Below are 21,854 nucleotides of genomic sequence, written 5' to 3'. Positions count from 1 at the left end.
TTGAGCAGAAATGTCAAACAATTATGCCATCATCACATCAGTAATGCGTTACTCTAATCTGACCCTTGTTTCAGTAACAAGTATTCTAACACGTTACTATTTACAATCCAATAATCAGGATTCCAGGATGAACATTCACTTTAGCATTTGCCTCACAACTAGCATGCTACATACTCTGGTAGCACAGACAGGCTACCAGATTCTGATATATCTTATTGGTCAAAAGACATTTGATTATTGGTCAAAATGCACTGATATAAATTGACTTGCAGTTGAACTGGTTCCATTTCTTTCTAAAACCAAAGTAAAAAAACAAATAATAAAATAGAACTCGGCAGTTTTAAACTCAATACAGCAGTTTGACCAACAAAAATAAAATCTAAAAAACAAGTTTTGTTCTTCTTGAACAACTCTTTGAGCAACAATTTGATCTACAAAATAAATAAAAATGATGCTTTTCACATCTGACACCTTAGCTCCTCACTGTTAACTCAGACTCACTTTCCAGCCTTGCATTCAGTAACTTAGCAAACATGAGCCATAAAAAACACTGAGGCAAAAAGCCTAAATGTTTTTACTCTCCTGTCATTTTTAGCCGCAAACATTTAATTAAAAATATCTACAGATATGTTTCTGTCTCTGCCTCCCTCTGACTCTCTGCAACCTGGTGTTCCTGCATGGATTCATGGATTTACAACAGACACTACAGTAATTTACAGGATCAGAATGTGAGCTAAATATAAAAAGTATGTTTTCATCATACAGAATGAGAATTTAAACAACTTCATTTTCAGATGTATACATTATTATACATCTCAACTCTATTTACTTTGTAGCAAAAATTTTCAATTTATTTTTAAACCTCTCCTCAAGCACTTTTCTTATTGTCTCATGTAATTAATATAATTTTTATATAATTAATATAATTTTTATATCTTCACACTCTGAAACTCCAACTGGCTCTCCTATGCCTGATCTGCTCCTCTCATAATAAAATAATTTAGCTTATTTAATCGCTCTGCTAATGCGCTGTAAAAGCATGCGAGTGGAAGATTTTAAAATTCTTCGTAACTGAGGTGAAATTATTGGGGGGGACGAATGTGACTCTCTTCAATATTGGGGCGGGGGGACATGTCCCCCCGCTTCCTACGCCTATGCAAGTGACGCTAAAAGTTGGATGAAGTCCCCACCGTCTGTGAAAGCGAAGCGCTGCTGATTTTACATGTCGCCATATCTTATGGTTTATGCAGCTATTATATAACTGACGATTAGACAGACATCTTCTCCCGCTCAGAGGAAACCACTGCACATGTCGGGAGCTTCACGTGCGAGTAAAGTTGGAGGCGATGGGTGACAACAGACACTAAGTCACGTTATTGCTTGGATTTTACGGCGTCACCTTAAGACACTGATCTTCACATTTTAACGGGAAAAAAAAAGCTCAATGCGACTTGGATGTAACGAGTAACGCGACACTTTTGTAGAAATGTAGTGAAGTAAAAAGTACAGATACTTACTGTAAAATGTAGTGGAGTAAAAGTATAAAGTACCCATTATTAAATCTACTTAAGTACAGATACACGAAAATTGTACTTAAGTACAGTAATAAAGTACATGTACTTCGTTACTTCCCACCACTGTAAATAGCACAAACGCTGAAGTTGCGTAGCTAATTTCGGATTCCAGGAAAATATTCCTCCCATTTGTAAACCACCGGAGTGAATCAGACGGATTACAAAAAAGGGGTGCAAGTCCAGCTGCAGTCTGCTTTTATTGGATTTTCTGCATTCATCATGCAACTTGTCTATATATGTAAAAGGGAAAAAAAAAAAAAAACATGCTTCTTATGTGCAATAATCTGCAGCAGCTTATGTGCATCACTAAGTGGTATCCTCCACATAGAAGCAACATGGTTTATTAAACTATTACATGCAGAAGTGTCAAAATATGAGTTTAGATATTTTAGACAACCTGGGAAAAAAAAGAAAAAAAAAACATAGCACTTTGGAAAAAATGTTTACAACATAATGCATGAACAGCATTCATACACACAAACAAGAACGTAAAACAAGAACGATACTGCTGACTGAGAATGTTCCACCTCAGCATGAACCGGTTGCAGACGTTTTAAAAACATGCGCTCTCTAAAATCACAAAAAACATTTTCTCATTACGCCCCTTACTAGGGTTCAAAGTCAGTTTAATGGAATGATAGAAAACATGTCTGGCTGGAGTTTTCTCCAGTTGCCCATGCCTGGTTCCTACCGACAGGATCAACCGTACGCGATAGTAACGGAAGAACACTTTGAGGTTTACCTTTACGCAAAAAAAAAACAACAAAAAAACGGCAAAACACAAAAAAAACTGTTACGATTGAAGCTGTGAGACAGTGAGAGCAAACACAAGGCAACGTCTCATATAACAAGTCCTTTCCTGATACAGTTTGCTTTAAGACATTAGCACCAGCAGTTACCTGAATAAAGAGCTTTAAGTGATGAACAGTATTTGTTAAAGCAATATTTTAGATAACAGATTAATTGAAGTGCTGCCAACTGAACTGTGAAGGCTTAGAAAAAAAAAAAACACATCAGGAATGAAAGATTGACAGAATAATCACGCGCCAGCTTTAAGGTGTCGTAACAGTTTCAGACACCATTGATCAGATTGGCCTCTTCCTCCCTCTGTTTATCCACCGCTCGGCACATTGCCTTCAGGAAGCTTTCGAGACTCACCGATGGCGTCTGCCACAAACAAAATGAATTTAAAACAATATCCATTCCATTTCTTTGTTCTGCAAAGCCACTAATTAAATGCTTACCTGCACAAAGAGAGCATGAGCTAGAAAGGGTAATTTCCTGAGCGCTCTTCCACTCAGACCTTTGCTTTTTCTGAAGAGAAGCAAAACATGAGCCTCTGGCTGTTTCGGTGAATGTTATGACAAGCCTAGCTGGTGATTTAATGTCTTTCTCGTTAACTGGATTTGATACTCACACAGCGATGTTCCTCAGCTTCAGACTGTGCTCAGAAACGTCGCTCCTAACAAAGCCCATGGTTTCCAGCTCGTACATAGTAAAAAGCTGCTGCCTGGGGTAGATGATCTGGCACTGGATGCATGAAAAATAACAGACTTTCGGATTATCTGTTAGTTTCCAGCGGCTGCTTTTGTAAAAGTGTTGGTCAAAAATGAACTGAATATCACCGTTTGTGTCCCACAGAAATACTAAACTGAGATTTTCACACTAGCTCTAATATTTAAAATTCCTTTCTTGGCTACGTATGCGCATGTTTTTCTGTCTGTTTGCTTGTTCTCTTTTCTTAAAAAAACTTGTTTGAAATAAATAAATAAATAAATAAATGCAAACATAAATCTATTTCACTGGGTTTTTGTTGACGGACCGCCACAAAGCGGCACATGTTTGTAAATTAAAAAAAAAAGATACCTAATGCAGCAAGGACACAAATCTAAAAAGTGTGGCGCGCTTGTATTTTCAGCCACCCTAACTCTGAGTTCCCTAAAATAAAATCTTAACCTCATCTGTTTTAACGTCACTATAAATCCAGCTGTTTTGTGAAGGGCTCAGAGGTTTGTTGGCATCATAAAAAAAAAACAAACATACACACCAGAGGAAGCTAGAAAGTGATGACAGCTCATAGACCTTTACTCTATCCGTCATCTAAAAATTAGACAGAATATGGCACACGAAAACAACCAAAGATAGATGTACACCTAAAGAAGAACATAATTAGATGGAGACAGGAGGTCCATGGTTACTCTGGAGGAGCAGTAGAAATCCACAGCTAATGAGGGATATTGTGTTGACATGGCAACCATTATGGCCTATAAGTATGAATACAGATGTCATACGTTTGAGATTATTTATGAAAAAATGCACAATTTTGCTTCCATCTCCAAATCAGGTGCTAATTTATGTCGTCCATCACGTAAAGTTTTATAAACCACACCAAGGCTTGTAAGAAAAAAGTTTTGAGTATAATTATTTTGTAAAAAAAATAAATAAATAAAACATTTTATGTGCAATTTGCTTGCTCACTTTCATCAGCTCTTCCAAACAGGACAGATAGATGTTATAGATGCCTTTCTCCGACGGAGGTCCGATGTACTGCTTGATGTCGGCTCTGTCCACAAACGCCAGGTCGATCTTCTCGGTCACATTGGACGTCGTCAGGATGACCACGTTGGGATACCTGCAAAATTAGCCCACCAGTCAACACAAGACAAAAAAAGATGAGATTGAATCTTTGTGAAAGTGATATTATAAAAATAAAACGTGAACTTTGAAGAGGACTTTAAACTGCTTTCTGACCGTTTGATTTGATCCAGCTGTGTGAGAACGGCGTTGACCACTCGGATGGCATCGGACGGCTCTGTTCCCGCCTGGCAGGCCTTCCTGGCTGCTGTCAGGCTCTCCACCTGCATCATCAATCCCATAAAAGGTTAAAAGGAGAAAAACAAATAACAGAACAACAGGTGAAACATCAAGCTGCCTCGACTGCCACTAAACTGAAGTGAATAGATTTCCATTTCAGGTTATTTCCCATGAACTAGATTTTACCTCATCAATCAAAACAAACACCAGAGCGTCTTTGTCGTCAATCAGTAGTTGGATTTGCTGAAACATCTTTGTGACCAGCTTACCGCTCTGAAACAAAGAAACCAAGATTAGCAGCTGGAAAGAGAATCCGGTTTCAAATATCTTTCAAACGAATTTTCCCAACAAAGAAGCCAGGTGTACCTCTGAGAACCATTTTGAGAACAAACTATGACTGTTAATCTCCACAAATTGGCCATAGGTGTACCTGTAGGGCGAAGGGTGTATTGTGAAATGAATGGAACGGGTGTAGCAACAGGTGAAGTCGCAGTTTCACCGAGATGATGGCCGTCTTACCGACTTGACAGCCTGATTGACAGTTTCTGGGCAAGAGCTTTGCAGAGCGATGTTTTCCCTGTGCCCGGAGGTCCTGAATGTGTTCACAGACACAGAGAGACGAATCAGTCAAATCACACCGGGGATCCGACGATGTCACTCAGTACGGCTTTGAAATAATTTACCGTGAAGAAGCACGACGCGGTTCCAGGAAATTAGGTTGCTGTCGACATTTTTATCTGAGAAGTAAATTGTTGTTGTGACATAATCCAAAAGCTGAAGAAAAACAACAACAACAGGGATTTCAAAAAGTGATATGATGGCAAAATTGCATTACAATTCCTCCCTAGTTTAGAGCTCTGATTGTTTACTTTACCTTGGTTTTCACTCCTGTTTCATATACAAGACTCTCCCAGATCCCATCAAATTCAGCTATTTAAAGACAAGGCATATAAAACAAGATTTAGATTAGATTGAATCTAAACAACACAACATATTCATCTTTCCCATATTATAAAAATGGTTCTTAGAAAGACGACCTTTTCCGAGTAAGCCAAGATGTTTTTTATAATGCTACTTTTATGATACAAAGGCTCATGATGGCTTATTTCGATAAATGTCCATTAATTCCAGATTTCCACAAGAGCAAAACAAGGAAATAATCTGGCTGATTAATTCACTTCATTCATCAAAAATCCATATTTTACTAAAGCGTGACACGATCACGCATCACAACCACGTCGACATATTTTTGTAAGAATGGGACTTTTCCACATATCGAGTAAAATGTCTTATATTAAATAACTCTTAAACTGACTAATGCAAATATTATTTGGTGGAAGAAAAAAAAACCCACATGAACCATCTCACAAGTGCCACAATTTCTGGCATGCATGGTAGTTCCTGCTGCATAGATGTTCCCCTGGGGTTTAAATATACCGTGACACAGAAACTAATTTCTCTTAGCCACTCTTCAAAATGGGAAAGACGGAACAAACCATTCAAGTGAAAAGACTTATGTTGCCCTTTAACAGTCATTTCCTGACTATAAAGTCATTTCCTGACTATAAAGTCATTTCCTGACTATAAAGTCATTTCCCATGTCTACAATCTAAACAATATTTAAAATATTTTTCTTATATTTCTCATTCAAAGGACACTTGCTAAAATTCCCAAAATGCACCTTGTAAAACTTTTGCAAGATCACAATAAGTGCTGGGATTAAAAGAAAAAAGGGGGTAGGGGGGTCAGGCAAAGTATTAACAGCAGGGGTGCTATTAAGTGTGGCATGATTTTGTTAAAAATAATTATTTTTTAATGTGGAATATCCCCCGCATTATGCTGCTGCAACAATAAAATGATTTGTTTTAAGGTTTTTTAGACATCTTTAACAGGGTAGAAACTATTTATAGAGATATGAACAGGGTAGAAACTATTTATAGAGATATGAAATCCTGAGTTAACTGCAGCCTCGCAAAGAATAATAAACCTTTTTAAAACCATCTCTTATAGTGGACAGGGGTGGTAATTAAAGAAGCATCTGTATTTTTAGGTCATCTTTAGTATAAAAAAACGCATTAAAGTATAAAAAGCAAACTTTCTCCACCTGCTGGCAGGAGCCAGTGATTAGCTGCTGAAAGGTCTTCATCCTCTTCCAAACTGAGCCTGCTGGGTCCTTCCTCATTCAGAGTGAAGACATGAATGGAGACGTCACAGCTCTTTAAATCGAGGGGCTGTGCATAAAGTAACAACTATGTAAATACAAAAATATCTGTGCTTCACTCCACTTTAAAAAAAGTGGAGTGCTTCACTCCACTTTTAAAACAAAACAAAAAAAGAAACAGAAAAAAAACTATCAGAAATGCTTAAATAACTAACCTGTGTCGTCTCCTGAAGATCAATGACCACAGAATCCACATGCTTATGCAGGAATTTGTCATCAAACTCGGTCCATCTGTAGTTTCCAAAAGTTGTGCTGTGGCGATTCAGCAGCGCCTGAACGTGCATCTTCACTTCAGACGGTTTAGCTGTGCTGAAGAGGAAATGAAGGATGAAATCAACGTACTGCAAGTGTGACAAACTGTAGAATCGATCATGTATGTTTTGCACATATCAGACACCAATACGAAGTTATAGAGCCAATCAAGAACTTACTATAAGTAAGTGAAAAGATAGTGTGTGTGTGTTTTTGGTTTAGTCCTTTCACACACAGCGGCCACCAGAGTGGACGGCGATTTAAAAAAAAAAATAAAAAATGCATTGTGGGCTTTTATAGTTAATTTGCAGACAAGTAACTTCTTTGGACCCTACTATGTGACTATATACACTGCCATCTACCGGGCAGGTAGTGTAAGTACACAGGTTGTGTAGCACCCTCAGGAATAATAAAAAAAATAAGCACTTATCCTCGTAACATAAAACAAATCCTTTACAATTTTAACAACATTTTTCCTTAATCCTAGATATACTGAAATAAAAATTGTAGAACTCTGGTTTTACTACTGTGACAGTATTATTTACAAAAAATACTTTAACAGCAATAGCATTCTCTAAAAGAAAAAAGGATGATCAAGTAAAAAAAAAGCAACTCTAGAGATCAGAACTTATAGATGTCAAAAGCAAGGCCTGGAATATATATAGTGACGTGAAAACTAGAGCTTCACAATATCAGAAAAATATTTGATTTCAACAACACTGAAAATTGTTTTCAAAAAAATATTTTTTTCTTTTATCAATATACAACGTCTCACTACTTTCCATGAGTTTCAGTAACTGAACCCCAAAAGATAAAAATATATTTTTACCATTCAAATGGTAATATATGGTGTGTGTGTGTGTAAGAGTTTAGATGAAGAGCTGAGTAAGAGAGGGATTAGACAAGTGCATGAAGAAAGAATAAACCAATATGTCAGGATCAAGTTTATATTTCTCATTACACTAAACCAGTGGTGTCTACTGCAAGTCCTGAATTACCTCCTGTATTTTTTTTTTAGTTCTCTCTCTGATGGTATTAAAAGCCTCCTCAGCATGTCAAAGCTCTTCTTAGGCCTTTTAATGAACCATCATTTAATCCATGTGTGTTAAACCAGACCGATCTTGTAAAATCTTTTTGGCACATATTTAAAGTTTTTGTTTGTTTGTGGTCCATTTGTAAAGCTATAATGTATGCAGGAAGAAGGGAAAGGACGGGCATCTTGCTAACTAAACATATGCCTTGATGTTGACTCTTAAGTGTGGTAATGAGGCTGGTGGCTCTGATGTTTCACCTGATATCCAGCTCTTGGCACTAAAGAACTCACCTAAGAGATTTAACATGGACCTCCACATGGATGTTTTGGATGGGTGTCACCTCCATTCGGTCGCCTTCCATCCTCGTACGACGGCAGAAACAAGATCCAAATTCGGAGATTTTCACATCAAAGCTGTACAACTATCAAGATATTCACGAAACCTCTTCACACCTACTGCGTTAGCTAACTAGCTGCTAACCTATGCTAACTCTAGCTCAAAAGTAGCACGCTACAGAGTGTGAGAAAACCGACAGTCAAACTCAGCGCGCCGGTTTTTAAGGTCTTCTTTAATGGCGGGTGACATCTAATGTTAAGATGCATTATCGCCATCTACTGTGCTGGAGTGTGGACCAGAATATTTCTCTCTTTTTTTTCTAACCTCAAGTCCTGCTTCTTTCGAAAATGTTGCTTTATTTATCTTATTATGTTTAACTAATATCTTATTCATTCTTAATGAATAAGAATAAGAACATCATATGTCCTAATTTCTTGTTTTAACTTTTCTTTACACTTTTCACAATGAATTATTACATGGTCCACTGTCTCCATGTCCATACCACACTCATAACTACCTGTTTACCTATCAAATGTAAAGTTTTATTTAATCCTGCATTTCCGAGCCATAATCTTGTCATTACTACTTGTTCCTTTCGATTTCCTCCAATAATTTCCATATTCCCCACTTTCTTTTGTGAAATAAATGACTACCTTTAGTTCTCTATTAATCTATATTTCTTAATGAACCTCTGGTCTACCTTCACATATGGAAATAACCACAAATGTGTAATTGACTAAGGCACAGCAGTACAGTATCTCTTTCCCTGTTTCTCCGTTTCCCTTGCACATTTATTTGCTGCCCATGCAAAACAGTCTAGTTTAGCTTTTCCACTCTCCCAACAAAGTCTCAGAATTCTTACTGCTGGATGATGTTCTTCTTTTTGTCCCTGCAAACTTGCCCAATAATTCAGCATAATTTGCTTATGTCTTAAACATAAAGGAATCTCCCCCATTTCCACCTGCACTACCAAAGATGGAGAGGTCTTCAAAACTCCACAGCATAATCTCAAAACCTAATTCTGAACTACTACTAATTTATTAATCATTGTTTTCGCAGCCTGCCTAAGTACTACACATTCATAATCCAACACTGATCTTATCAAGACAACATAAATATTTTTTAGCTCACTTTTCCCCAATCCAATCCTGGTGTTTTTAACACCGGAAGTACAACAGCGTTTTAACGGTTTCACATCCGCCTCCTTCTTCTTCTTGCTAACACATTAGCTTGTTTCAGCCAACTAGCCAACAGTGGTAGGATAACGGTAGTAAACACAAAGCCTTCAACTCTTTTCTCAAAGATATGGGGAAAAAGCACAAGAAACATAAACCGGAATGGATTACAGTAGCTGGTACGCTTTTATATCATTTACCATTAGCTTTATGTGGTGCGCTTTTGTTTTAGCTTGCTTTTCATTAGCCGCTACTGTTATCAAAAATTGTAAAATGCAGACTCGCTTAAAATTAAAGTTTTATATACTAACACCACGAAAATATTTTAATTAAGTGATATTGTTTAAAAAAATACAAAGTTTAAAATGCTACTTTAGGATCATAATAATATAAAAGTAAATTATTGTAAATATGATTAAAGGAAACATTTTGATGATCAGGTTTTACAAAATCGGTCTGTGCTTTATACGTCTAAAATTAGTGTCGCTATACAGTGCAGTTGTTTTTTGTTGTTTTTTGCAGAGAAAAGGTAATATTTTAATGAACTAATAAAACACATTTATAACTGAGTAAAAATAAACTTTTCACAGTATATGTGTTCGCCTGCTTGTAGACGCACCGATTAGAAATTTTATGGCCGATCAATGAGTTTGCTGCTACCGATTTTATCTCCATTTTCTTTTTTAGGAATAAAACATTTAACACTATATTTGTACTTTATTCATAAATTGAAAATGTAACTATCTTGTTGAAATATTTATAGAACAAAGTGCTGGTTGTTCAAAGTTAATCTTCTCTCTCTAAAAATCTACAATCAATCTTATGCAGAATCTGAGGAGTAAACCATCATTCTTTACGTTTTTACAAGACTGATTATAGCTCGCTTTTTCCCCCCTTTTCTTTCTTGCACCTAAAATCATCATATTAGATTACACTATAGTCCTGTTAATGTATGCCTGTTTTGGTTGTAGACTTTGAGGACAAGGCTCTTGAGAAACCCCTCAAGATCAAACTCAAAGTTGGAGGAAGTGAGGTGACGGAGCTCTCTGGCTCAGGACTCGACTATGACGACAGGTCAGACCACGAGCGAGAACGACACAAAGAGAAGAAGAAAAAGAAGAAGAAAAAGTCAGAAAAAGATAAAGACAAGTATGTGGATGAGGAGGACAGAAGGCGACGGAAGGTGAGTATGCAGAAGAACAGCGCTCCAGAAGATAAACTCATGAACTGGTTGTTGGACAAACACATTTTTTAACTCAACAGGAGGAAAAGAGGAAAAAGAGGGAGCGAGAGCAGAATGAATCGGAGGCTGCAGCTGCTGGAGCTGCTGGCACGGCCCCCATTGAGCCATTCATTCTGTCTAAAGCCATAAGCATTGGGTTAGAGGTGGGATGACACAACCTGATGACATTGTAATAATTACTTTTGTGGAGTCACTTATATTCAGTTTCTATCTCATCAGCCAGAGGAGACAAAAAAGAAAAAAGAGAGGTTTGAAGTAGATACTGAAATGGAAGAGTTTCACAGTGTGAAGGTGGAGGGGGAGCAGCCGGGAGACAGACCAGTCAGAGCATGCCGCACACAGCAAGGCAAGACTGCATCTCTACCCTCTCCTCAGAAGAGTTTCATCACATGCTAGTAAATCTGTTTTTAAAAATTGTATTTCTTTATGTTTTCCCAATGCAGAAAATGAGTCCACTCCTCGCCAACAACTGCTGGAACACTTTTTAAGGCAGCTGCAGAGGTGAGAAAGCGCTCATTTGCTCTGATTTCTACGTCTCTCCAGGGAAACTTCTGTTGAGGTCTAATAACCTTTCAGTTGACGCTGAACAAGGTCTAAAAACATCCGTAGTGGCATAATTTCACCCACAATAATAGAAGGTGTGGATGATGCTCAGACTGAAAACATACTACTCTGAGGTTCTTGTTTCTGACGAGCTGCGCAACGCCACACGTGCACTTATAAATAAAACACTGTGTTAGTAGATCACCATGAACACAACCTAGTTTCCTGCTAGTAAAACAGGTTTAAGCTCTTTGCTGTTTCCAAATTTCACATTTGCATACCGCCTCATCTCTGGTCCAGTTTGTGCATTACCGAAATTATGACGCATGCTTTTCTAAAGACCTGTTTAAGTTTTGGACTGTCTTATAAACCCACAAAGGGGTTGAAAAAAGTCAAATTTGCATTTGTGCTTCTGTCATGTGGCACCAGCTAAATAATGTGCTGCTCAATAAAGAACACTGTTTTCACCAGCTGCCTATTTTTCCATGTACATATTTATAGCTTACATGAGTAATTGACATCTAAAAACACACTGCATCAACTCTCAAACATGGTGGTAATAGCATCATAATGAGGGCTTGTTCCACAACCAGTTTTGCCTGTGCATTCCTCAAAGGTGGATGGAAGAAGAAGAAGGGTGACTTCCAACTTCTTTATCTTCTCCTCAAATCAACAGCTACAAAAATGATTCCAGGCGCACATCAAATCTGGTTTTGGAATTGGTAGCAGACAAGCATGAATCTTCTGAAATGGTTCTACCATTAACACACCTGTAAACTCCTGAACTCATCCTAAAGGACAGGTCTGAACAGTTTAAAAACTCTACCAATTCAAATATCCTGCCAGTATTATTCCGGAAGTTTGTTGGTGGCTTTGTTGTTATTGTACTAACTTTATAGAATCTTAGAAGTGATCAGAAAGTAATTAAATCGCTGCTTTACCTAAACGTTGTTGATTTACTCTGCCTCTCAGGAAGGATCCCCATGGATTCTTTGCGTTCCCGGTAACAGATGCGATTGCTCCTGGCTACTCGTCGATCATCAAGCATCCCATGGACTTCAGCACCATGAAAGACAAGATCAGGAACAACGAATACAACACAGTGACTGAGTTCAAGGTGACATTACACTGATCATACCTTGAAAATAAGTGATTAATTAGTTTGAGAGTATCAAGTTGAATGAAATTTTGTGTAATTTTTTTTCTATAAACCTTTTCACCTTCAGGCGGACTTTAAGCTGATGTGTGACAATGCCACGGTGTACAACCGACCGGAGACGGTCTACTACAAGGCTGCCAAGAAACTGCTCCATACGGGATTCAAGATGATGAGCAAAGTAAGAAGTTACAAACACGGAAAACAAAAAAAAGTATTTTTTAATAAATGTAGAATGACTCGTGCAGCCCTGTCTAATTCAGATGTAGATTTTCACTGAAAGGCAGAGGAGCAAACAACATTAATTGTGTGCACAACTTGAGTCATGACATAAATTATTTTAAGAAATCAGAATATGCAACCAGTAGTAGTAATGGAGAAACATCACTGTGCATTCCTTTTAACTTTAGTCATAAAATTATTTCAGTGTGAATATAAAGGCAGTTTACAACATCCATTTAACCCAGAATGCATGTTTATGGATTAAGAGTACCCAGAGAAAAAACATGCATCTACAGATAGAACATGCACACATTTTGAACACAAGAGGCAGAAACTTAGGCGCTAAAACAAACTGTTCAACTTTTGTTCCGTTTGTCCAGGACCGACTTCTAGCCTTGAAGCGCAGCATGTCTTTCATGCAGGACATGGATTTCACGCAGCAGGCAGCCATTTTAGGAGATGAGGACCTGCCTGCTGATCTCCCTCTCCCAGAAGCGACCCCCCTCCAAGTGGAATCTACCAGAAAGCCCAAAAAAACACCAGTTAAAGACATTAAGTACGTCACCAGGTGTTTTCCTAACATGTACTGTGATGTTAGGAAAACCTTCTTGTCTAGAAGAGCCCCAGTGGTTTTTTTTAAAATTGTGTTTCTCTATGAATGTTCAGTGTTGTGATGGAGTGACATTGTATCTGTTTCCTCAGCTACCTGTTTGAACCAGAGGGAAACGCTTGCAGCCTGACTGACAGCACAGCAGAGGAACATGTTCTGGCTCTGGTGGAACATTCTGCAGATGAAGCTCGGGATCGCATCAACAGATACATGCCAAACTCCAAGGTGTGCCACGTTAGCGCCTGCTAATACATTTCCAAACATATGTAATGGTTCATGGTGTAATCTCTTTTATATAAGGTGGTATGATTACTTAAAGCTGTGTTGTTTGAAGAACTTTTTGGACTAAATCTGTCACCGCTCTTTGTTTTCAGATGGGTTATTTACGTAAAGATGCAGATAGCAGTCTACTGTATACCGTTGTAAACCAGCTTGATCCTGATGCTGAAGGTTTGTTATTATTCTACATGTTTTTTGGGGGTTTTTTTCATCTTCTCTACATTGACATGATTGGAGTTTTTTATTTAAGAAGCTAGATATTATCTTTTTCTTTTTTTTCATTTTGCAGAAGAGGAGACCCATAAAGTTGATCTTAGTTCTCTTTCAAATAAGCTTCTGCCCGGTTTGACGACATTAGGGTTCAAAGAGGATAGGAGACATAAAGGTAGGTCAGAATGTGTTGGTTAATTTTATTCATGCATGTTATTTATGATCATTTTATTGGAATAATAACTTCAAAAAAGGTACTAAAACTACAGTATTTCTTGCTGTTTAGTGACATTTCTCAGCAGTGCCTACAACATCCAGAGCCTTCAGAAGAACTCCGTATTTCCAGACCTGCAGTCTGATGAGACCGACATGCTGTATTCAGCGTATGGAGATGAGACAGGAGTACAGTGTGCTCTGAGGTAGTGGAAGATGATCAGACAGTGACAAAAAATATTTTTTGTTCATGAGCTCTTTAGTTAGATTGAGGTTTGTTTTTGTTTTTCTTCTTGACTTAAACAGCGTACAGGATTTTGTGAAAGGCTGTGGAAGTGTCACCAAGCGCTGGGTCGACGACCTTCTGGACAAGATGACAGGAGGCGATCATTTAAAGGCCGTCAGTCAGATTCGACAGGTGCTGCAATCTGACTGAAACTTTACTTGTTTTAAAATGTCTGATTCGTTTGGTAAATGTTTACTATTTGCAAAACTTATTTTATATTTCAGAAAAGAAACATAATGTTGAAACCTGATGAAACCAAGTCCAGCATCTGTGACATGCAGGTATCCTGACATTAATCTGTTTTCATTAATAACTTTATATTTTGTTTTAGAAAACCAATTGGTGACTCACTCTGGCTCTTTTTTTACTTTGTTTCTTTTTTATTGTTGTTGTTGTTGTTTTTTATTAAGATGTCCGACGGGACTGGCCTTGGTGAGAGCAGTTCAGTGCTGGACTTCATGTCAATGAAGAGCTATCCTGATATGTCCCTGGACATTTCAATGCTCAACCCATTAGGTGAGTATCCTTCAATCGTATGTAAATGTATTCATATGTACTTGTGTAAACATACTTTAATTATTGTAACACAAAAACATGAGAGATCATCTCCCTTTGCTGGGATCAGATTGTGATTACTACCACCTCAATCAGAGCGAATCTGATTACTGGTCAGATTAGTTCTGATAGGTAATTAGCAGGTAAAATGCTAAAGCAAATGCATCAAAGCAACAATTTTCCAGCCATTCAGTCAGTTTTTGAGTCAAAAGAAAATCAGAGAAAAATCTACAGTATGATTCAGGTACGAGGATAATCCTTAAATATCTTGATTTTTTTAAAATTGGATTCTTAATAGTTTGTAACGCTATGTCCAACACTTGGGACAAAAAGAAAATCAGAGTTGGCTATTCAGACGACAAAAAAATGAAAGATATTTATCAGGAAAAGCCTGTTGTGTTAGTTTTTAATCATTTTTAGCAAACAGCAGTAAAACCTGCTTATTAAATCCTAAATGTCTGAATTTATATCCAACTATTATGCTTTTCCTGTCAACCAGATGTACAATTGGAAATTAGAAATTTGAACATTGCATCAGCCTTGAGCGTGAGTTTATGTTATTATATGTTAATATATATATGTTAATATATTATATTTTATATTGTAAAATATAATATAATATAGTGTTCTTTATTGAGCAGCACATTATTTAGCTGATGCCACATGACAGAAGCACAATATATTTATGTTAATATATCTTATTAGATCCAATAAGCACTTAAGAAATGAAACAGACTGTTCAATCTCAGCATGTTGATCATTTAGTTAATATTGCTGTTGTTTGGGCATTACATACTTCTGCTTTCATGAGCCACGTCATACTTCGATCAATAGATGGGTAACAAAGGACTTCTAATAGTATCCTTTGTAGGAGAGGCACATCTATCAACCATCACCTGTAGTATTCATACACCCCCTTAGTTGTATTCACAACAGAACATCAACATGCGTGAGATGCAGCCTCGATTGGTTGTGGATTCCAAATGTTTATAAAGTAGAAAAATAACATTTGGTGTCCTAGTATTTGAATGATTTCATGCTCACTTTTACATCAACAGGTAAAACAGTAAAAAAAGAGCCAGGGAACGAAGAAGGACTCCAGCACTATGATGACACTGATAAACTCCTGCAGGAGTTCCAGGAGGCTCAGGCTGAAAGAGTCTGCTCCAGACCTTCATCCAACCTCTCCTCGCTTTCAAACGCCTCCGAACGAGACCAACACCACTTAGGTATGTGCAAGACGTGAAACCTCAAGTCTTTAGATTATTTTAAAAGTTAAACCTCTTAAAAATTATGTTACCTTGAGTGTATTGTCAACTCTAGTGTAGTAACGAAAAAAAAAAAAAACTTTCCTGCATCCACAGGGAGCCCATCACACCTGGGTGTCGGGGATCATACAGAAATGGTTCACGATCCCTATGAGTTCCTGCAGTCTCCAGAACCAGAGGGCTCAGCCAACAGCTGATCACATTCACAGACGAGTCGTAATGCTGATATTAACAGCACCGGTTTCATAGTGATCGAACACGACCGGATCCTCAGATTTCTTAAAAAGCCTGAAAATTAATGTACAGACTGTATTGTATTTGTGTTTTGTATCAAGGAAACCTTCAAGAATAAATACTTGCAACTACATTCATAAGTGTATGAAGGTGTCTCTTGCATTTTGTGTAGCGTGCAAGTCATTTTAGAAGCTTATAGTTTCACAGTTTTGAGAAAGCAGAGCAGATGTAGAGACACAGTAATTTTGTCCTCAGATTTCACATTTGACGGCATTAAACTGTGTCAAACGTAAGGACAGGAGACCGAAATGTTTCACTGGACAGAGGCGCCAGCACATCTCCTGACCCCAGTATGGACAAGGGTGTAAGAAAATGGATGGATGGATAATTATATATATATACACTGCTCAAAAAAATAAAGGGAACACTTTAACAACACAATATAACTCCGTAAATCAAACTTCTGTGAAATCAAACTGTCCACTTAGGAAGCAACACTGATTGACAATCAATTTCACCAGCTGTTGTGCAAATGGAATAGACAACAGATGGAAATTATTGGCAATTAGCAAGACACACTCAATAAAGGAGHVGTTCTGCAGGTGGGGACCACAGACCACTTCTCAGTACCWATGCKGTCTGGCTVATGTTTTGGTCAGTTTTGAATGTTGGTGGTKCTTTCACACTCGTGGTAGCATGAGACGGACTCTACAACCCACACAAGTGGCTCAGGTAGTGCAGCTCATCCAGGATGGCACATCAATGCGAGCTGTGGCAAAAAGGTTTGCTGTGTCCGTCAGCGTAGTGTCCAGAGGCTGGAGGCGCTACCAGGAGACAGGCCAGTACACCAGGAGACGTGGAGGAGGCTGTAGGAGGGCAACAACCCAGCAGCAGGACCGCTGCCTCCGCCTTTGTGCAAGAAGGAACAGGAGGAGCACTGCCAGAGCCCTGCAAAATGACCTCCAGCAGGCCACAAATGTGCATGTGTCTGCACAAACGGTTAGAAACCGACTCCATGAGGATGGTATGAGGGCCCGACGTCCACAGATGGGGGTTGTGCTCACAGCCCAACTCCGTGCAGGACGCTTGGCATTTGCCAGAAAACACCAGGATTGGCAAATTCGCCACTGGCGCCTTGTGCTCTTCACAGATGAAAGCAGGTTCACACTGAGCACATGTGACAGATGTGACAGAGTCTGGAGACGCCGTGGAGAGCGGTCTGCTGCCTGCAACATCCTTCAGCATGACCGGTTTGGCAGTGGGTCAGTAATGGTGTGGGGTGGCATTTCTTTGGAGGGCTGCACAGCCCTCCATGTGCTCACCAGAGGTAGCCTGACTTCCATTAGGTACCGAGATGAGATCCTCAGACCCCTTGTGAGACCATATGCTGGTGCGGTTGGCCCTGGGTTCCTCCTAATGCAGGACAATGCTAGACCTCATGTGGCTGGAGTGTGTCAGCAGTTCCTGCAAGATGAAGGCATTGAAGCTATGGACTGGCCCGCCCGTTCCCCAGACCTGAATCCGATTGAGCACATCTGGGACATCATGTCTCGCTCCATCCACCAACGTCACGTTGAACCACAGACTGTCCAGGAGTTGGTGGATGCTTTAGTCCAGGTCTGGGAGGAGATCCCTCAGGAGACCATCCGCCACCTCATCAGGAGCATGCCCAGGCGTTGTAGAGAGGTCATACAGGCACGTGGAGGCCACACACAGTACTGAGCCTCATTTTGACTTGTTTTAAGGACATTACATTAAAGTTGGATCAGCCTGTAGTGTGTTTTTTCACTTTAATTGTGTGTGTGGCTCCAAATCCAGGCCTCCATTGGTTAATAAATTTGATTTCCATTGATTATTTTTGTGTGATTTTGTTGTCAGCACATTCAACTTTGTACAGAACAAAGTATTCAATGASAATATTTCATTCATTCAGATCTAGGATGTGTTATTTGAGTGTTCCCTTTATTTTTTGAGCAGTGTGTATATATTTAATGTTTGTAGAATAGTGTTTTTCATCCATCCATTTTCTTACACCCTTGTCCCTCAGTGGGGTCGGGAGGGGTGCTGGTACCTATCTCCAATGTAAATTTATCAAATTTTTAAAAGTTTGTTAGTGCAGAATGACAAAACCTTAATTGTGACAAACCAGCTATTTTCTTAGGTTATAGTGTTTTATAGTTCTCGTACTTCCTTAAGTTTTATAAGGGAGATGTATGTTATTTTGTATTAAAATAATTAAATATGTGAAGGTGTGTTTTTTTACAAGGAAAAACCAGAGTAACCTGGTGAAAACCCAATTTGTGACGACTCCAAATGTAATGACAGTTGTCATTCTTTTCAGAGTTCACCTTTGTGTTATTTAGGATGTCAAATTATATTCCATGAAAATTTTTTAAAAATGAAAAACTATATTGTGAAAACTGTGACTGTAGATGTAAAGGCCAGGCATAAATCTTGTATAAAATATCTAAAAAAGAAAAATGTATGTTTTGCTTAACAATGCTAGATTTTGTGTGTGTTTGTGGTCTGTAATCTACGGGCTGGTAGAAGATCCTCTATGTTATCAAGAAGGTTCTGCTTCCTGAAAGGTCTTGTGATGACTGAAAAAAATCTGTAAATTGGATTTTTTGGAGGTGTATTAGGATTCTTACTTCTTAAATATCTCAAGACAGCACGCGTGAAAGGACGACCAGCATGTGATGTTGAAGCCTCCCACACCGCTTCAATAGAGCCAAACTGTTTTTTCACATCTTTGTAGATCTCGTTGACAAAATGTTTAATTTTTTTGCTGTGTATGCTGACAGCAAAGTCAGGCAATCTATCTACCTTCTCCCCTGAGACTGATGACAAAATATCTGTCATCTCTTCGAACTCCAGAGGTCCACCGTTTTCTTTCAAACAGTCTAAAACTGCACTCATTACAAAACATGCCAGAGCCTCCTCTAGCTCTTTAGTTTGTTCTATGGTTTCAGTTGTCTCCGGATATTTCACGCTAGTTTGGATTTTATCATCGACATGTGTAGAAATTTTCCCTGATGACGTAAACCTATGAGCAGAGGACGTCTTGGTAGATGATCCTGGACGGACCAGAACCAAGGAATTAGTGTTGGTAGATGATCCTGGATGGACCAGAACCAAGGAATTAGTGTGAGATTTGAAAGAAATGTGATCTTCTTTATCCAAATCAGTATTGTCGGTGAATGAACTTTCAATGAATTGCATGGAGTCCCATTTATCTTCTAGCTGTCTTTTGTTTAATGAGGGACATAGTTGTCCAACCATGTCATTGATCTCCGAGAGCACACTGGACACTCTGTCGCTGTGAGTTATGTGATCTGTTTCTTCATGTCTTATCCATAGAAAGATGTTCTGGAAAAAAGTTCCTACACGGTCCTCTACTCTGACATAGATAATTTCAGGGGAAATTTCAAACTCTCCAGAAATGTCTCTTATCTTTTTGCAAGAGAGGACACAATCTGAAAGGCATTTTCCTTTTGGAGGAACAGGAATTTTATGATAATGATGCTTCATGATATGAACATATAATTTATCTGTCAGATCCCTCTTAAACATTTTGATCCTGTCTTGTAGATCTGGGTTTTCCATACATTCTGCACACAGGCTGACAATTTCGGGTTTAACAGCCTGAAAATCCAATTTAGGAAAGTAATCTGTCTCGGTGTAGTACAGTGGTTTTGGGCTTTCCTCATCTGATGAAACTTCAGGAATGCATCCGGGCAAAAGGGAGAACAATACTCTCTTTAATCTATGTGGCTTATGTTTTAGTTTGACAAGTTTTGTGTCACTTGAATCCATCAGTTTCTCCAGAGAAGACACCATGTCGGTGAACTGCTGCTCAACAAACCTGGAATATTCTGGTTTGCTGATTATTTCTTGTTTTCCAACTGGATCAGTTTTGAGATTTGACGAATAGAAGTCTTTGACATAACCAGCAATCTTTTTTAAGTTAAAATGTGGTGCACATAGACAAGTGTTCTCTGTCTGCCCAACTGGACCGTGAAACTTACAGTAATAAAGGTCCTCTAAAATAGTTTGGCAAATTTCTTCTGTGACTTCATCTGTTTTGAAAGGATCTATTGCTGGCAAAACGTCTGCAACATTGTCAGAGGTTTTGGCATTGTATGAATCATGTGTATATTTCTCTATTATTTCAGAAATATTCTCACAAATGGAGGGCAGAGAAATGTGAGATTTTATCCTTTGAGAAACACCTTTCTCTGAAACATCATGTTGTGTAACCTCAGGTTTTGATGAAGGCACACCTGAGACCCACTTACTTGTGAATTCTGTCCAGTATCTTTCAACACATTTTGTTCTAGCTCTGTTCATCTGTTTTTGGAGACATTCAACTGTGTTGGAAACCATCTTGCTAAAATTTTTCAGGTTAGAAAAGCAGCCACTCACATATACAGCAGGTTCCACTGGATAATCAGGGGCCTTCTGAATGGCATTTGCAACATCCGTTATTTTTCGGGAGACCTCTTCTTCCATCAAAGAGTTTAACTCTATACCACTCCTACAGACTTCTGGTGATACCTGCAGAACGGCGGCAATTTCATTTGAAATCAAGCTGGTCAAATGCACACTGATCGTTTTTAATGGCACTTCACTCTTCACATAGGACATGGTCGCCATATTTTGTTCAAACATTGGAGCAAGGATTTTCAGTGAATTTTCCACAGATTGCTTATAAATGTTTACAACTATGTCAGCCATTGTGCTTGTTATATGCGAATCCCTTATACCTTGTGAAAGCAAAGTCCACTGTGCTGGTGAAAATGTGTTCAAGCGAGGCAATAAGATGTCCTCCAAGTTGTCAATTGAGACATTGATATCACTCTGCGACTGGTTTGACTCTGCCATTTTCCAATTTAGCTTTCTGTAAGAAACTATGTTCTGCTCACCACAACCTCTGACTTAAAAACTGCTGACTTTTGTGCTGTTTTACGTCACAATCCATTATGACGAATCTCTACCCAACCTAACATCGCGAAACTATGTTCCTCGAGGGAAAAGCTAGTGGAAGACCGTAGCCTCGGCTGTCACGTGGTCTACATAGCTCTGTAGCCATAGAAACCCACCGGAAGTCTTCAAGATACAATACCTACATTAGTTGTAACTTGAAGTTGTTTTTGAACATTCAATGTGTTATTCTAGATTGTTAACCTGCAAACTTTTCTTTATGTTTCGAAATTAAATGAACAATAAATAAATAAATAAATAAATAAATAAATAAATAAATAAATAAATAAATAAATAAAAATTAACAGACTTATGTTAGTCTACCTCGTAAAGTTATCCATCTTAAGCTCCAGCTGCCATTTTCTCCCACCTAGCTCTGAACACCTGAGCTAGCTAGCTAGGAGGACTTTGTGGGAGTGACGTCGCCGGTGTTATGCCCAGAAAAGCACGCCTGCCCAAATTTGCATCCCCTGTCGCGGGAGCGCGCATCGCTCTAAGCTCTCGTCGCATACTGACGAGGAAACGGATAAAATATGACCGAAGAGGAAATTTTAAAGATATTTGTAACATTATCACGTTTCCTAACCATGTAATCCCTAATACGGTGGGTTTTATTTCGCAAATTATTTGAAATAAATACGGTTTT

At 38.5% G+C, this 21,854-nt stretch overlaps 2 protein-coding genes across 3 annotated transcripts; one reads left to right on the top strand and one right to left on the bottom strand.

The window, feature by feature from the left end:
- Nucleotides 1-1,752: 1,752 nt before the first annotated feature.
- trip13 (thyroid hormone receptor interactor 13) lies at nt 1,753-12,209 on the bottom strand. 2 transcript variants are annotated; one of them, XM_017309212.1, is made up of 13 exons: nt 12,134-12,209; nt 6,765-6,918; nt 6,493-6,619; nt 5,263-5,318; nt 5,072-5,162; nt 4,908-4,980; nt 4,755-4,818; nt 4,575-4,661; nt 4,326-4,432; nt 4,053-4,206; nt 2,992-3,104; nt 2,819-2,888; nt 1,753-2,741 (listed from the first exon to the last, which is right to left on the bottom strand). In XM_017309212.1, exons 1-13 carry the CDS (start codon nt 12,175-12,177, stop codon nt 2,646-2,648), a joined length of 1,236 nt encoding a protein of 411 aa, XP_017164701.1. In that variant the 5' UTR covers nt 12,178-12,209; the 3' UTR covers nt 1,753-2,645. The 2 variants fall into 2 exon arrangements, with proteins under 2 accessions (XP_017164701.1, XP_008430772.1); XM_008432550.2 differs by lacking the exon at nt 12,134-12,209 and adding an exon at nt 8,186-9,353.
- Nucleotides 9,438-16,370, top strand: brd9 (bromodomain containing 9). Its single transcript, XM_008432549.2, has 17 exons — nt 9,438-9,585; nt 10,378-10,589; nt 10,670-10,792; nt 10,869-10,995; nt 11,093-11,150; nt 12,165-12,309; nt 12,419-12,529; nt 12,951-13,126; nt 13,273-13,405; nt 13,555-13,630; nt 13,749-13,844; nt 13,956-14,088; nt 14,189-14,300; nt 14,393-14,449; nt 14,579-14,684; nt 15,782-15,952; nt 16,088-16,370. The coding sequence occupies exons 1-17, from the start codon at nt 9,537-9,539 to the stop codon at nt 16,186-16,188; spliced, it is 1,986 nt and encodes a 661-aa protein (XP_008430771.1). The 5' UTR covers nt 9,438-9,536; the 3' UTR covers nt 16,189-16,370.
- Nucleotides 16,371-21,854: the final 5,484 nt, after the last annotated feature.

Source organism: Poecilia reticulata, linkage group LG16, assembly GCF_000633615.1.
Source record: "Poecilia reticulata strain Guanapo linkage group LG16, Guppy_female_1.0+MT, whole genome shotgun sequence".
Taxonomy (NCBI): Eukaryota; Metazoa; Chordata; class Actinopteri; order Cyprinodontiformes; family Poeciliidae; genus Poecilia; species Poecilia reticulata.
Note: the sequence above shows the minus strand (reverse complement) of the source record. Positions and strands in the feature narration are given on the sequence as shown.